The sequence below is a fragment of the Fulmarus glacialis genome, unplaced genomic scaffold (assembly GCF_000690835.1).
Source record: "Fulmarus glacialis isolate BGI_N327 unplaced genomic scaffold, ASM69083v1 scaffold11081, whole genome shotgun sequence".
NCBI classification, from domain to species: Eukaryota; Metazoa; Chordata; class Aves; order Procellariiformes; family Procellariidae; genus Fulmarus; species Fulmarus glacialis.
This window is the reverse complement of record NW_009193441.1, coordinates 343-16,641: the sequence shown is the minus strand read 5'-3', so window position 1 is coordinate 16,641 and position 16,299 is coordinate 343. Positions and strand designations below refer to the sequence as shown.

General features: G+C 43.8%; 1 protein-coding gene across 1 annotated transcript; it reads right to left on the bottom strand.

Annotated features, from left to right (window-relative positions):
* Positions 1–738: 738 nt before the first annotated feature.
* On the bottom strand, positions 739–15,953 carry BPGM (2,3-bisphosphoglycerate mutase). The gene is made up of 3 exons (XM_009587460.1): positions 15,858–15,953; positions 9,403–10,058; positions 739–1,103 (listed from the first exon to the last, which is right to left on the bottom strand). Exons 2-3 carry the CDS (start codon positions 10,001–10,003, stop codon positions 925–927), a joined length of 780 nt encoding a protein of 259 aa, XP_009585755.1. The 5' UTR covers positions 10,004–10,058; positions 15,858–15,953; the 3' UTR covers positions 739–924.
* Positions 15,954–16,299: the final 346 nt, after the last annotated feature.

Below are 16,299 nucleotides of genomic sequence, written 5' to 3'. Positions count from 1 at the left end.
GATTTTCCTATATCCAGTTTTACTGAGGTAAACAGGAATTATTCTAACGACTTGGCTAAGAGATGATCAAACCTCTAGTAAATGTTACTTAAGTGTTCCAAAGCTATTCAGGTCATTCACTAAGAGTTAAGTGATAACTTAAATATTGAGCAGGAAACCTTTGTACTTAGTTTGTGGACTAAAGTCTGAGTTAAATCCTATTATTGCAAGCCAGCAAAACGCAGTCATGCTAGGCTTTGCAAAGATGGTGGAGGAAAAGGGATTCCTTCTAGATTCCTTAAAAACTGGAATATAGTGTAACAAAAGACAACCACGGAAACTCTAACAGTCTGAATATCTCTACAAAATTCTCCTCTGGACCATGAACTGGCCTTGGAAGACTCAAAATAACAAAGGCAAAGAGTTGTACAGCTGAAAGTGTTGTGAAAGACCGAAGGAACTCCATCCAGAACAAATTGTCATGGCCATTGACACAGAAGGATGATACTGGGTAACTCTGTTACCTGGTGCCGTTTTATCAGTGAGAAAGTTTTAGTGCCTCTAACAACCTGGACTTAATTAGTCCAGTAAGGTGGTGCTTTTCCCCTTAACAGATCAGGACTGATTATTGGTATACACCAATAACATATCCCTTTATTTCTGTACTGGGCCACCCTCAATCCTAGATGTGGGGCAGACTGCCCTGCAAGTTTCTATTACCTGAATGATCTCCTGATTTCTTTTTTCAGTATCCGTAACCTCATGCTGAGATTCAAATTCCAGTTTTTGAAAGGCAGAGGGTCAATCTACCAACGCGAGACTCAACAACTGTCCCTTCCAATTATTTAGTGCTTGAAATTGAGACTTTCACAGAGTGCAACCTAGCAGTCATACATAAATCATCACTTATTACCACACTTTGAAAACAGCTGTGTTAGTGGGATTTTACTTCTCAGCAGATTTTACTTTCCCTTGATCTTCCACTTTTTTGATGGCAGCTTGGATAGCTTCTTGATCACCCAGAAACTGGTGAGGGCCCAGAGGGTGCAGATTCTCATCAAGTTCAAGAAGTATGGGCACACCAGTGGGGAGAGTAACATTGATGATGTCCTCATCGGAGATGCCTGCCAAAGGAAAAAAAAAAAAAAACACACACACAGATTTACACCTAGTGCACAGCTTCCTAATTGCCTGCCTAGCTCAGCCTCATTTCTGTTATAAAACAGTCAAAGACATATTCCAGCCTCCATCAACAACACCAGCTTCTCAAGGCTCAATTCCCAGCTAGACCACAGTTTGGTTAGCGCTTTAGGCACAGCTGAAGGAGGGAATTCCCATCAAGATGAAGACAGTTTCTTTGTTTTTCAGTCTACACGTGAAATAAACAGGAAGAGATTACCCTGGAGACTATACCTTTCCTTTAATACAGGACATTGAGGACAATAGGTTCTCCTCCGTATCTTCCCAACTCATGCATCACAAAAGAGGATTAGAATCCACAAGTGCTACTCCAACATGAAACAACCTCTGCTAAGCAACCAATACAAACAGCCTCTTTAAAAAGGCAGGATATCAAGGTTAATTTTTCTCTTAAATTCTCTATGCAAAGCTTCTCACACAAGCTGTCTTAAAAATCAGTATTTAATTCGTCCAGTGTAAGGATCACTGTTTGCCCACATCCGATTTCTCAAAAGCAAGTTTATAGTGTCTTCCCTACAGTACTATTCTCAGAATTACTAGATACAGGATATTCATTTCCACTTTCAAATGAGGGAGAGAGGAAGAAAAGAAGGAAGAAAGTCAACTTATACAACTTGGAGCACTTTCCTGTATTTTTCCACTTCAGAGAAGTAACATGTACCTGGGAAGAAAATTTATTTTACCTAGCTGTGCTTAATTAAAATATTCTGGGGCTCTAATCTCAATGAAATTGCTGCTTATTTTTACATCAAACACACAAGTGGCCAAAGCATCCAAGTGAATTTTGAGATCAAACCTCCTAGTAAAGTTTCCACACAAGGTCTAAGTAGTTGCATTAAAAAGCAGTGACTGCAGAGATATTATTCCTCAGAAATTTCAGGCAAAACAAAGCTACTGTCATTGGGAATGTCAATATTTCTTTTTTCTCCCCTTTTTAGAAGCACTGAGGTCACAGCAACAGCCTACTGTTGTAAAGCAGGACAGCTTCGAGTCATTCGTGCTTAGAAAATACACACAATTAAGCTTCTAAAATGATGACACCATATAAACTAGACCAAGGTGCATGAAGAAAACATCCTCTCGAACAGCTGACAAAACAGATGGTTCTCAGAACATATGGATGCAAATTTACCAGGGACTTTCACATTAAGTAGAAAAGCAGAGCCAACATACTAACAGGAAAACCCACAAAGTCAAGCCACTCAGCAACAGTGGGATGACAACAGGTCAGAAAAAACAGAACTAATCATGAGGTGAGAATCATTTTATGCCCCTGCTCAGAGATTACACAAGCATGCAACTTTTGCAGTGACCTATCCTTGTTTTGATTAGGCCAAGTAGTTCAGCTGTAGATAAGCCCTAAGTTTCAGAAGAGCATGGAGCAAGAGAAACAGACAAACCCTTGCAAGAGGCTTACACCTTGTTACATCCTGAGCCATCAGTCCATTAAAATAAAAGGCATACTCTGCCAGTTTAGCAATCCCTGTATACAAGGGATAAATAATTCACCTGTTGTAGGCAGCAGAATCAGAGACCTACAAAAAGCCACGAAAGGAGCATCTATAATTTTAAAACCGCACACAAATCAATGGGAAAACTACTGAGTCTATTTACCAGGCACAAGCACTATTCTCAAGGACTTTGGTTTGCAAAACAAGCAGCCAAGCTGCCTGAGCTCTTATTTCAAGGATTCTTAAACATATTAAATTTTAACAACATACACGTCACCATGTATCCACAGAGAATCTGGCCCTAGGAACTGTTCTGCCCACCTCTCAGATTCAGTCTCCCAGACTAAACCATTCAGATACACACAGAGCAGATGAAGTCATGCAGGAGAATTTAGGCAAACCACATAATGTGGTCAGCAGCCAGGATATTTAAAGGTTTCCTCTAAAGATGGATTAAACAAAATAGCTGTAGCTACATGGATTCAGAAATGCATTTTACTGTTTTTACAGAACACAAAGTGACCACACCAATGTCAACTAGTATTGACTTACAAAGCAAAACAGTGCAGTCTAGGATAAACAAGCTGCAGCAAGCATGTTGGCTTTCTCCTTGAGATTTTTCCTCGTACGGAAATGTTGCCTCACAGCCAGAAGGCAGGAACTGCAAGTTGAAGTCAGATGAAAATCCTAAAGAAACAATTGTGTCCTGTTGTTTTATTTCAGCACTGTTACTGTATTTGTATAGTATTTCTGTTCTTCAGGAAGCAAGATGCTGATCAGGCTTGTCACACAAGCTCTTCAGTTGCAGGCAAAATGCACACAGAACACTCCCCACCCAGCAGGCTAGGAGAACGATAACGAGATCACATCTTACACTCTGGCCATCACAAGCACGAGCTAACTGCTATCCAGTTACTTCATGTGCTGTAACTATAGCCAAGTGACCTTTTCTTGCGCTTCATCTGAGCTTGCCTGTGTCACAGCCCCACCTTATCTCACAGGGAAGGAGGGTGAAATCAGGGCAAGGACTCAACCGCAGACTACAAGGTGCAATGGGAAATTAGACCACTGAAGAAGCAACACTCTTCCCTCCAGTATAGTACTGAAGCCTGGGTCTCAGCAGTGTTACTAGAAGCAGTCTTTCCCCGAAAAGGTTTAAAACTAAGGTCTTACCTACTTATAGCCATGAGAACCCACAGACATTACTGAAGTACTCAGGATGTCTTCCTCAGGACCCCAGATAAAATGCTGACTGGGCAACTACATTCCTCAAGTGGACACCTCCCATGTTCTCTCTCATGAGCACCTGTTAAACATTGTTCCTTAATAGCAGCTGTACAGCAGGAAGCAGTTAGGTACATGAACATTGTAGAATTTGGTAAAGCACTTATTACAAAAAAGATCTTTCCAAATCACATTCAGAATTCTTTCCCAGCTCACTCACACTCCATTTAACTGAACTGAGTGATCAAACACACAGAGACCAGCAGTATCTCTGTGCAAGCTTAAGAATTCCCCTTTACCTGGTAGTCCATGAAGTGCACCCTGAAGAGTCCTATAGAGGCAAACCCCATTGGGCTTGATTTTGAGCACCTACAGCCAACTTCTACAAGGGCTGGCTCAGCTTCTCCCTCCCTCTCACTTTACCATGGTTCTTACCAACTTCCTTCCTTCTATTCTTATGGTCAGAGCAACACAATAACCACAACAGCTATTGAGAAAGCTACACCCCTCCTCCCCTGCATGTCAACTACATCTGAGGCCAGATGATTCATCCAACAAAACACACAAGATCATATGCATAAATTCAGCCACAATGGGCTTGTTCTAGAACTGGTGCTTTGTAATTGAGATCCAAATCAGGTCATAGCATCCTTCCCACAAGCGTAATGAAAATACTGAAGCTTTAGCCTAAGTTAAATATTCAGGGCCAGATTCTGCCCCCCCTGCAGGCTGGCAGAGCACCTAGCTTCAGTAGGCACAGTGTTAGAATCTGGCTATTAATCTTTACAGAACGTTAGCTCACTGTGCAGATTTTAAGAAAAAAAGGAAGAAGATGGTCTACAACCATGGCTGCAGCGTATTATCTACATCTGTTTTACCCTTATGTCTGCAAAGATTTTCTATGCCCATATTGGGTTTGCCTGGCAAGGCTTTGGTAGTGCGGGGGCTACAGGGGTGGCTTCTGTGAGAAGCTGCTAGAAGCTTCCCCTATGTGCGACAGAGCCAATGCCAGTCAGCTTCAAGACAGACCCGCCCCCACCCCTCCTCAAAACCACACCCGCCACTGGCCAAGGCCAAGCCCATCCACAACAGTCGTAGCGCCTCTGGGATAACACAGTTAAGGGGAAACAAAAAAACTGCTGCACAGCAGCAGCCAGAGGAGAGAAGTGAGAATATGTGAGAGAAACAGCCCTGCAGACACCAAGGTCAGGGAAGGAGGAGGGGGAGGGGGAGGAGGTGCTCCAGATGCTGGAGCAGAGATTCCCCTGCAGCCCATGGTGAAGACCATGGTGAGGCTCCCCTGCAGCCTGTGGAGAAGACCATGGTGTAGTATGTTGTCCCCCTGCAGCCCATGAAGGACCCCACACCGGAGCAGGTGGATGCACCCAAAGGAGGCTGTGACCCCATGGGAAGCCCGTGCTGGAGCAGGCTCCTGGCAGGACCTGTGACCCTGTGGAGAGAGGAGCCCATGCTGGAGCAGGTTTGCCGGCAGGACTTGTGACCCTGTGGGGGACCCTTGCTGGAGCAGTCTGTTCCTGAAGGACTGCACCCTGTGGAAGAGACCCACGCTGGAGCAGTTCATGAAGAATGGCAGTCCCTGGGAAGGACCCACGTTGGAGAAGTTCACGGAAGACTGTCTCCCATGGGAGGGACCCCACGCTGGAGCAGGGCAAGAGTGTGAGGAGGAAGGAACAGCAGAGACAATGTGTGATGAACTGACCACAGCCCCCATTCCCCTTTCCCCTGCACCACTTGGGGGGAGGGAGGAGGTAGAGAAATGAAGAGTGAAGTTGAGCCCAGGAAGAAGGGACAGGTGGGGGGAAGGTGTTTTTAAGATTTGGGCTTATATCTCATTACCATACTCTCATTTGACTGGCAATAAACTAAAATTAATTTCCCCGAGGCAAATATGTTTTGCCCATGACAGTAATTGGTGAGTGATTTCTCCCCTGTCCTTATGTCAACCCACAAGCCTTTTATCATATTTTTTCTCCCCCTGTCTTGACATTGTATTGGGTCTGGCTGAGATGGAAGTTAATTTTCCCCACAGCAGCCCTCATAGTGCTGTGCTTTGTAGTGGTAGCTAGAAAGATGTTGACAATACACCAGTGTTTTAGCTACTGCTGAGCAGTGCTTGCACAGCATCAAAGTTGTCTCTCCAACATTTCCCCCCACCCACCCAGCAGGCTAGGGGTGGGCAAGATCTTGGGAGGGGACATAGCCAGGACAGCTGACCCAAACTGACCAAAGGGATATTCCATATCAGACAACATCTGCTCAGCAATAAAAGTTAAGAGAAGGGCGGGGGGGCATTCGTTATTATGACATTTGTCTTCCAGAGCAACCCAAGCAACCGCTATGCGTACTGAAGCCCTACTTCCCAGGAAGTAGCTGGACATCACCTACTGATGCGAAGTAGAGAATAAATCTTTTGTTTTCCTTTGCTTCCGCGTGCGGCCTTTGCTTGTGCTTTATTAAACTACCTTTATCTTGACCCATGAGTTTTTTCCATCTTATTTTCTCCCCCGTCGTCCTGCTGAGGAGGGGAGTGATAGAGCAGCTTGGTGAGCACCTGGCATCCAGCCAAAGTCAACTCACCACAGTCCTTTTTGGCACCCAACGTGCCAAATTAACTCCATCTCAGCCAGACTCAATACAACATCATTACATAAACAGCTCCTGATCACAGTCTGACTTTGTAGTCATTACTGAGGCCATCCCCGTATGACAATATAGGAAAGCAAACCATGAATCTATCATATTCCCATGCAATAGAGAAATCCAGCCTGCCTTAAAACTCCTCAAGCAGTCCAAGATTAAATAGGCTGAAAGAGGTGCGAGATTGCTTCTACCAGCACTAGCTATCAACTATGGCATTAGGTGAGAAAGTCCCAGAAATCTTGGAGTAAAGACCCAGGCTGCACCACCACAACCAGGAACTCAAGGCAACAGTGTGACAAATAGAGTTCTCCGAGCATACAACTCCGGAGCCTACCAGCATACATATTTCCCTTGGACAGAGCTCTGGCAAAAGGTTTCCATCCCTGGCTGAAGCACTATTGAGAGTCCCTCAAGCCCAAGTTTGTAGAAACCAGTCGCTAACAACTCATGTCTGAAACCTTTCTGTCCCAGCTGCAGGTCCTGGTCAGGCTGTTCCAGCCCTTTTGCACTATAATCAGGCACTTACCACCCCCTTCCCTGAGCTGATTCAAACCACCAACATGACAGAAAACTACTCACTCCTTGCTGTTTCTTGCCAGTTTACAGGCAAAGTTAATTTGCAAAAAGGCCCAACAAGGTCCCAAGAAATAAGCAGCAGAAGCACAGAGCAAAGACTGGGATGCATGATGGGGAGTGCAAGACCATTTCATTTCAGCAGCAGTGAGTTGTTAGATCTCAAGCTGGTTTCTGTAACTGCCCTCAGACACCACAGTCACATAAGCAGTATTTCCTTAAGAAGGTCGAGCAGCAAAATCAGTAAAATAATCTTATTAGGTAGTCCTCAACACACAATCCACACCAGGACTCACTAATGTGGATTGTGCTCCAGCATGTAAACTACTGGAATACTGTAACTGCACAAGTTACAGCAATGCAAAAAAGTAAAATCCTTCAGGGCACTGCTCTCCCTGCTCACCAACTGGTGAGATCAGCATCAGGCCTTCCCCCTCACCATGTTCTGTCTGCGAGCCCAGTTCCAGAGCTCTGTCCCAGCTCTGTGACCACAACCAGACAAGTGCAATGGGTGCAACATCTGCGTATTTCTTCAAGAGTCTAGGTAACTCCTCCCCTCCATTTTTCACCCTGAGGTTATCACGCTCAGTGACCACCACACCATATCCAAGAGATGGCAACCGTTCCACAGGGAGGAAGTTCTAGAACCAGGCCTTCCACAATACCCTGTCTTGAGGTACTTAACGCCAGTCCTCAGGTTAAATGGTCAGGAGGGAAGAAAGAAGTCGAGACAGTCCATCAATCCTTCTGCCAGTCATCTGGAAAATTAGTCCATTAGACTTGGTCTCCAATTAGTACTTCAACAGAAACAGGGCAAGCTGGTCACGACTATTACACTAATGTTGTCTTTACTATGGGACACTGCTAAGAGGGTCTCAATCTAAAGTATCAGTTATTAGACAAGAGAGCAAACTATTTCTCCTTCAAAGAATTGAGGAAATCACCTGTAAATAGATCCTGTGCATCTAGGATGCTTATTTAGCAAATTTTAGCAACTGATGCTTTCATAATCAATATGATGTTTCAGCATCCAAAGTAAGATCTATCGAACAAGTCTGCTATGGTTACTTTAAATACCGTCCTCATTAACATCCTGTTGCTGTTGCTTTTTCAATGCATCAGATATGGTATACCATGAAAGAAAAAATATGGCCTAAAGACCTGAGTTACAGGTCATGGTCCATACCAATAGGTGTCACAGAACAAACAGTTGCTAAGTTATGACAAGACACTTCCATCAGCAAGCACAAGACTGCTGCCTGAAGAAGAAAATGTTACTTTTAGAGAGCCTTTCCAATGCTAACAACATATAACGAAAACTGTCCTCTTGCTCTGCCAACTTCTGACTCCTGCTAAAGCATCAGCTGTCCTGACTGTTCCAGCAATGCAAAGAGTACTCAGCAGAGTCAGACCTGTAGAGACACACACACATTTTTTAAATAACTAAAAAAATGAGTGGACACAATCCAGTCTGTGCATACTTGCAACTACACCTCTAGTAGGCTGCATTCATACATGTATAATCACTAAATTCTACTCTACCCACAGACAAAGAAATTAATACAGTCCATCTTCCCGTTTAGGATGACCTAAACTAGAAGCCATGTCATTAAAGAAGAGGTGGGGGGGGGAAAGAATCTAGCAATGCCTTAAAGATAAATCACAACCTTTTCAAGTCCCAAATAAATAAGCAACCTTATGCTAAGCTACCAACTTACCTGTTTATTAGTAGGCATTTTCTATATCGGGAAATAATACAGTATTTTCATAAGCTTTAGAAAGTACCTACTCTCTGCAGAACTCCCTGTCACAGCAGCTTTTTTAAGTAAAGAATTATCAGGAATGAAGCCTCAAAAGTGACCCACCACAGTAACAGTCAAGAATGTCTTCCACAACCCAAGACAAGCACTTTATTCTGCTGTGTTATAGCAATGCTTGTTTAATGAACAGATTATGACTTAAATCTTTCTGACAAAGCAACTGATTGAATCCAAAAATAGTTAGAGCCTGAAGAGTATCTACCTAGACCAACCGCAAAGTTAGTTTGGATACAGTAGTTTAAAATGAGCAGTGAGAAACAAGGGGAAAGCATCTGGCTCTTTTCTTAACTACATTAACCTAACTAATTCTCTCCCCCTTCCACATCCCCCAGTTTGATTCCTGTTCCAATAGGCCAACTTTTTACTTTCTCCTTGGAGACCACAGACATTAAGTGTTACATTGCCCAGGTAAGTAATATACACTACAGAACAAGATGTAAAGCTCTAAGCAGTTGAATAAGGGGAAGAGGGAAAGGCTAAAAGACGACACTTACCTTCCACATGCTTGAGCAATGCCCTGCTGCTGTTACCATGAGCAGATATAAGGATCATTTTGCCACTTTTCAGTTCTGGCACTATCTTTTCATTCCAATAAGGAAGGAGTCTATCAAGCACATCTTTTAGACTTTCAGCCCTTGGGAGATTATCCTGAGAGACATCACTGCATTTATACCGGCGATCATTGTATATCTCTTCATAGTAAGGATGAGATTCAGTTATGGGAGGTGGGGTAACATCATAGCTTCTCCTCCATATTTTCACTTGCTCCTCCCCATGATTCAGAGCCATTTCTGCTCTGTTGAGACCAATCAGTGCACCATAGTGACGTTCATTCAGTCGCCAGGAACTCTGAATGGGAACCCACTCTTGGCCCATCTCTTCCAGGATAAGCCACGCAGTCTGAATGGAGCGGCTGAGTACAGAGGTGAAGACGAGGTCAAACTCAAAGCCCAGTGCTTTAAGGTGTTTGCCACAGTTCTGAGCTTCCTTTATCCCATCACTGCTCAGCTTCTGGTCCACCCAGCTGCAGAAGCGATTCTCCTTGTTCCAGGCTCCTTCCCCATGTCTTAAGAGAACAAGCCTGTACTTAGCCATTTTGGTTGCAGCTTAGCACAGATGACAACTGGTCTGGCATCTAATAATGATGCATCTGGACAGAGATAGGAGACAGATACATCAAACATCCCACAGATAATGCATTACAAATAGTAATATGGCAGCAAAGAGTAGACAACTATCAGAATCAAAACAACCAAAGAATCAAGTGTCTGCTGAGCATGTTATCTTTGAGGTCTCCTGGCTTTGAATTCCTTCCCACCCTCATGTGGGAGGAACAGCACCATCCTCCACCCAGCTTGTTGCAACTAGCCCACTTAACCAATTGATTAGTAGCAGATTTATACAAGCTGTTCCTGCCTACAGATTTCCCTCAAGTGCTTACACAGAGCCTCACTCAACATCAGAAGCTCCCAACCAGGGAAGCAGATCTCACTCTCACTGGTGAACTTTTTAGAGGTAAGACATGGAGCCCAAGCTCGTAAGAGCTGCCCGGACCCACATTGGCTCCAAGGGAACGCAGGCACAGATAACAACTGTGATCCTCGGCCAGAGCAATTGGAGAGGAGGACCACAGAATTGGAACTCGCAATACACAGAACCTTATTAGCTTTCCTCAAAGGAGATGTCACCATAATCATGCTCTGCATAACTTGTTTCCTCACATCCCCATCTTGTCCTGCTAATTATGCCAGTCTCTGCTTGATTTTTTTCCCCAGGCCACCTCCTCCATCATTCCTCCACACTCAAGTGCCACAACACAGCCTCTCTGGGATGCAATGCACAACTAGTAAGTCCTCATTTCATTGAATCCAGAAGCGATCTCACAGATTATTCCATCCCCTTCATGACTTTCAAGTATATTTTTCCCTCTTGTGTCTATGAATTACAGTGCCAGGTTGTCAGGCTCCAGGATTATGTTTTTACTTTTGCAGTGGGCACAAATGGTGTATTTTCTGTCCTCATTAAATAACAGACAGCTACACATTCATAAGGTCAAACAGCATCTTTCTCTGCTCCTGTTGACTAAGCAACACCACCTCTGGATTGTCTTCAATGGGAGATGGATTTTGACCACTCACCCAAGCTTTTGCTATGTGGCCAAGAATCTTCTAGCAGACTGTGTGATGCCTGAAACGTCCGTCTAACACAGTATTGCAACTCTGAAAGCTGCACCTGATCACTTTGACCTGAGATGGCACAGACTAGATAGCAATGGACAGAGCAGGGGAAAAAATATAAAAATACAACACTCTGCACTGGGAGGACTGCTGTATACTCAAATGAACATTAAGTGCTCTCAAAACCATGGACAGTGGGAGACTGAGGTCTGATTTCTGCACACACAACTTTGGACTAGATTTCCATAAGACACATGCTTATGGGAGCTCCCATCATCTCGTATCAGTTGAGCTGCTTCAGTCACACTCCAAGTCTCTCAGATTCAGGCCCACTGTGACCCTGAATTAGGACAGTAGGACGGGTTAGGCCCATGCACTCTGGGTTTTGGGAAGCACCCAGCACACTATCAGCATTCATTTTTACCAGACTTTCAAAAAGTGTATAGAAAAGTTGAATTCATTAACAGCCTCAGTAATTTGATCTTGACTGTAACAGCAGCTTAGTTCTCCTTTACTCCCACAGAAGACAGACACTACATCACACAAGGACACTATGGAATACCTCCCCAGCTCTAACTTCTGACTACTGGTACAGCTCAGGATTAAAAAGCCTTTGAGGACTGACAGATTTTTACAGAATATCAGGAGGTATTGTCTGACACACAATAGACAGTTGGTAACTACAAGGGAAAGTCTTCTGTGATTTCACGCAAAGGAGGCCTGCATTTTATGTATGACAAGGAACATCTCAGTCAAAATCCCTTGCACGTTCCACTTTTCCCACTCACAATAATCAGTTGCACATTAATCAAAGAAATCAGTTCTTGTTGGGATTCAGGTGTCATGTCACATCAGATATGATACTAAACTACACCCTTTAAGATACCAGGTATATAACAAAATGGAGTATCAGACAGCATTTCCATCTAAAGCCAAAGTTATCTTTCTACAACATCCCAAAGATACAATTAAAAATTGCAGTGTGTTCACAGCATGAACTACTACACAAAGCATAGCCCCATAAAAAGCTCTATCTCTGCAGATACCTCCTTGTTCAGTTTAGTTGATTATGTAATCTGTTCCTGTGGATAATACAATTTACAAAACCAAATTAAGACCCTGTCCTGGTTTCAGGTGGGACAGAGTTGATTTTCTTCCTGGTAGCTGGCATAGTGCTGTGTTTTGGATTTAGTATGAGAAGAATGTTGACGACACACTGATGTTTTAGTTGTTGCTAAGTGGTGCTTACACTAGACAAGGACTTTTCAGCTTCCCATGCTCTGCCAGGTGCATGAGAAGCTGGGAGGGGGCACAGCCAGGACAGCTGATCCAAACTGACCAAAGGGATATTCCATACCATATAACATCATGCTCAGAATATAAACTGGGAGGAGCTGGCCAGGGATAGGCAATTGCTGCTTGGGGACTGGCTGGGCATCAGTCAGTGGGTGGTAAACAGTTGCATCACTTGTTTTTCCTGGATTTTGTTCCTCTCTCTCATTGTTTTTCTCTTCATTACAATTTATCATTGTTGTTATTATTATTTTATTTCAAGTATTAAACTGTTCTTATCTCAATCCATGAGTTTTCTTACTTTTGCCCTTCCAATTCACTCCCCTATCTCACTGGGGGGGAGGGTAAGCAAGCAGCTGTGTGGTGCTTAGTTGCCAACTGCAGTTAAACTGCAACAGTCCTTTTTGGCACCCAACATGGGGCTCGAAGGGCTGAGATAACAACAGATATGACCGTGTTAAAATAAATTTGTTACAAGCATTTAATAGTCCCCGAGTCACAATGTTGTTTTATTTGTTCACACGGTTGTGTTATGTAAATCCTTACCCACAGTATGTATTCCCTGTGGTGCTGTTTATCACTTCTGGGAGATGGATCAGGATTATCACTTTGCTGTACTGTATAACATCAGCTTCTGATACGATAATATTATTGCTAAAAAAACTAATTTGGTATCTGTATTTGGTATTGCTGTCCTCTCTGTACCTCGGGTGCCATCTCTTGGAAATTATCAATAATGACACTCTCCACCTTTTCTCCCTGGAGAACCAATCTATGGGAAGACAGAGGGGGATGCTTTCCCCCGTTCTTTCACCTTCACTTTCTCCTTTAGGCTAGTCACACCAGCTTTCAAGAATTTTTACCATCCTAGGGATGTTCAAGCCAGCATGCTCCTATTGCTACGTCTCCTGAACATGTTTCAGGTCTTGTTTAGGGTTAAACAACTATTGAAAAAAAATCATCCAGAGATCTGCCCCAAGGCTGGATGGTCATGGGTAGCATGGCATGTGGGAGAATACAAGCAGGTACTTAAAGAACTTCTCACCTCCAGTGGTCTGGAACTTCACTCCCAAACAACTACAGGATCCTGATGAAGTGATAGAATGCTTGAAAAAAAAAAAATGCCATGGTTACTCCAAAGAGGCACAACTCCAAGTCACAGAAACTGCTGAAGGAGAAGGTGAATCGAGCCAAAGTACGTCACGTAGATGCTCACGTACCCAAGAGTCAGGCCACTGAAGAACACTGAAACAACGAGCAGGTAGGTCAGGCTGCTAAGATTGAAATGGCTCAGGTGGATCTGGACCAGCAACATAAGGGTGAATTATTTATAGCTCAGTGGGCCCAAGACACCCCGGGCCATCAAGGAAGAGATGCAACATATAGATGGGCTCATGATCGAGGGGTGGACTTGACCATGGATGCTATTGCACAGGTTATCCATGAATGCGAAACATGTGCTGCAATCAAGCAAGCCAAGCGAGTAAAGCCTCTCTGGTATGGAGGACAATGGTTGAAACATAAATACGGGGAGGCCTGGCAGATTGATTATATCACGCTCCCACAAACCCGACAAGGCAAGCACCATGTGCTCGCCATGGTGGAAACAACCACCGGATGGCTGGAAACATACCCTGTGCCCCATGCCACTGCCCAGAACACTATCCTGGGCCTTGAAAAGCAAGTGCTATGGCAACACGGCACCCCAGAAAGAACCGAGTCAGACAAGGGGACTCATTTCTGAAACAACCTCCTAAACATCTGAGCCAAGGAGCATGGCATTGAGTGGGTATATCACATCCCCGACCATGCACCAGCCTCCGGGAAAATCGAACGATACAATGCACTGCTGAAGACTACACTGAGAGCAATGGGACATTCAAACATTGGGATACACATCTAGCAAAAGCCACCTGGTTAGTCAACACTAGGGGATCTGCCAATCAAGCTGGCCCTGCCCAATCAAAACTTTTACATACTGTAGAAGTGGATAAAGTCCCTGCCATGTACATAAGAAATACACTGGGGAAGACAGTCTGGGTTATTAGTGCCTTGGGGAGAGGTAAACGCATTCGTGGGATTGCTTTTGCTCAACGACCTGGGTGCACTTGGTGGGTGATGCAGAAGGATAGGGGAAGTCCAGTGTGTCCCTGAAGGGGATTTGATTTTGGGTGAGAATAGCCAGTGAATTAAATTGTATGATGTTAACTGCTATATAATACTGTGTATCATCACTTCTATGGTTGCTATATGCCATATCAATGGTATTACAGTAAGAATCACCCAGATTAATGAAGAATGAACTTTGATGAAACTGAGCAAAGTGCAGCAGTGATGCTTCAGCACGCAGCAATCTAACACCACACACCATCTCTCCTGCCCTAAAAAGACTGTTATGACAGATGGAGCCTAAAGTCATCAACTAAATGAACTCAACAGACATTTTAGAGGGATGGCCCATAGCCTAAGGAAATTATATCTGTGCATATATACCAAAAGACAGGAAAAGCGGTGGTGATTAATTGGAATGTATTGGAAAGTGTAGGACCTGGGCATGACATAGATAGTATAGAATAAAGGGTGGACACTGTCCTGGTTCCAGCTGGGATAGAGTTAATTTTCTTCCTGGTAGCTGGCATAGTGCTGTGTTTTGGATTTAGTATGAGAAGAATGTTGACGACACACTGATGTTTTAGTTGTTGCTAAGTGGTGCTTACACTAGACAAGGACTTTTCAGCTTCCCATGCTCTGCCAGGTGCATGAGAAGCTGGGAGGGGGCACAGCCAGGACAGCTGATCCAAACTGACCAAAGGGATATTCCATACCATATAACATCATGCTCAGTACATAAACTGCGAGGAGTTGGCCAGGGATAGGCAATTGCTGCTTGGGGACTGGCTGGGCATTGGTCAGCAGATGGAGAGCAGTCGCATCATTTGTTTTTCCTGGGTTTTGTTCCTCTCTCATTGTTTTCCTCTCCATTACAATTTATTATTATTGTTGTTATTATTATTTTATTTCAAGTATTAAACTATTCTTATCTCAACCCACAAGTTTTCTTACTTCTGCCCTTTGAATTCTCTCCCCCATCCCACCCGGGGCAGGGAGAGTGAGCAAGCAGCTGTGTGGTGCTTAGTTGCCAACTGGGGTTAAACCACAACAGACCCAATACAAAAAACCAAGACCCAACAATAGAGGAGATGCACCTGTTCACACATGTTCTTAGTTGGGTACTTTTGGCCAAAACCACTTAAAAACTCAATGATTATAACAAAAAAAAAAAAGACTCATACAAAGACCTAAGATCATCTGGGGACCATAAACTCCAGTTCAGTCATATAAAAGATTAGGCAGAATCACCATTCTCAAATAAATTTAGAAAGGACTGGCAGTCACAGCATTGTTTAAATATCAGTCCACTTATGGAAGCATTTAAGCTAGAAAGCCTTAGAGCAACACATGGAAATAATCCTACTCACCTTTCCTATGGCAAAGGAACAACCTACACAAATCCCAGCACAGACTCAAGAGCTGCTTTATACAGAGGCCACCACACACTCTTGGCTAGTTACCTGCAGGAAGAGAATAAACACCAAGTGCTCACACAGAAAGAAACCACAAGTGCAAATGCTTATGCCAACCATCATTTGCTCTCAGAGCTGTAAGAAAATTGAGCACACACCCCTTGTATGAGCTGGGAAAGCTACCAATTTCCTTCTCCCAAAAAGATGCAAATGCACATCTCCTGCATTTCCAACAAGGGAAAGTTTCTTGTCTCCCAGATGCCCCAGGATATGATTTGCTCCCCAAGATTTGTTTAGACTGCAATTATCATAGCTCTAGTCCACAGAAATCTACCAAAACTTCTGGGACACCATGGACAATACAGACAGCAGACTTGGACCCAGCATAAAATGGAAA

Excerpts from the sequence above, each read along its gene's own strand:
- BPGM (XM_009587460.1), bottom strand. The coding sequence starts at position 10,003 with ATGGCTAAGTACAGGCTTGTTCTCTTAAGACATGGGGAAGGAGCCTGG. Across the intron at positions 1,104-9,402 it reads ATTGCTCAAGCATGTGGAAG|GCATCTCCGATGAGGACATC; the intron begins GTAAGTGTCGTC and ends TTCCTTTGGCAG.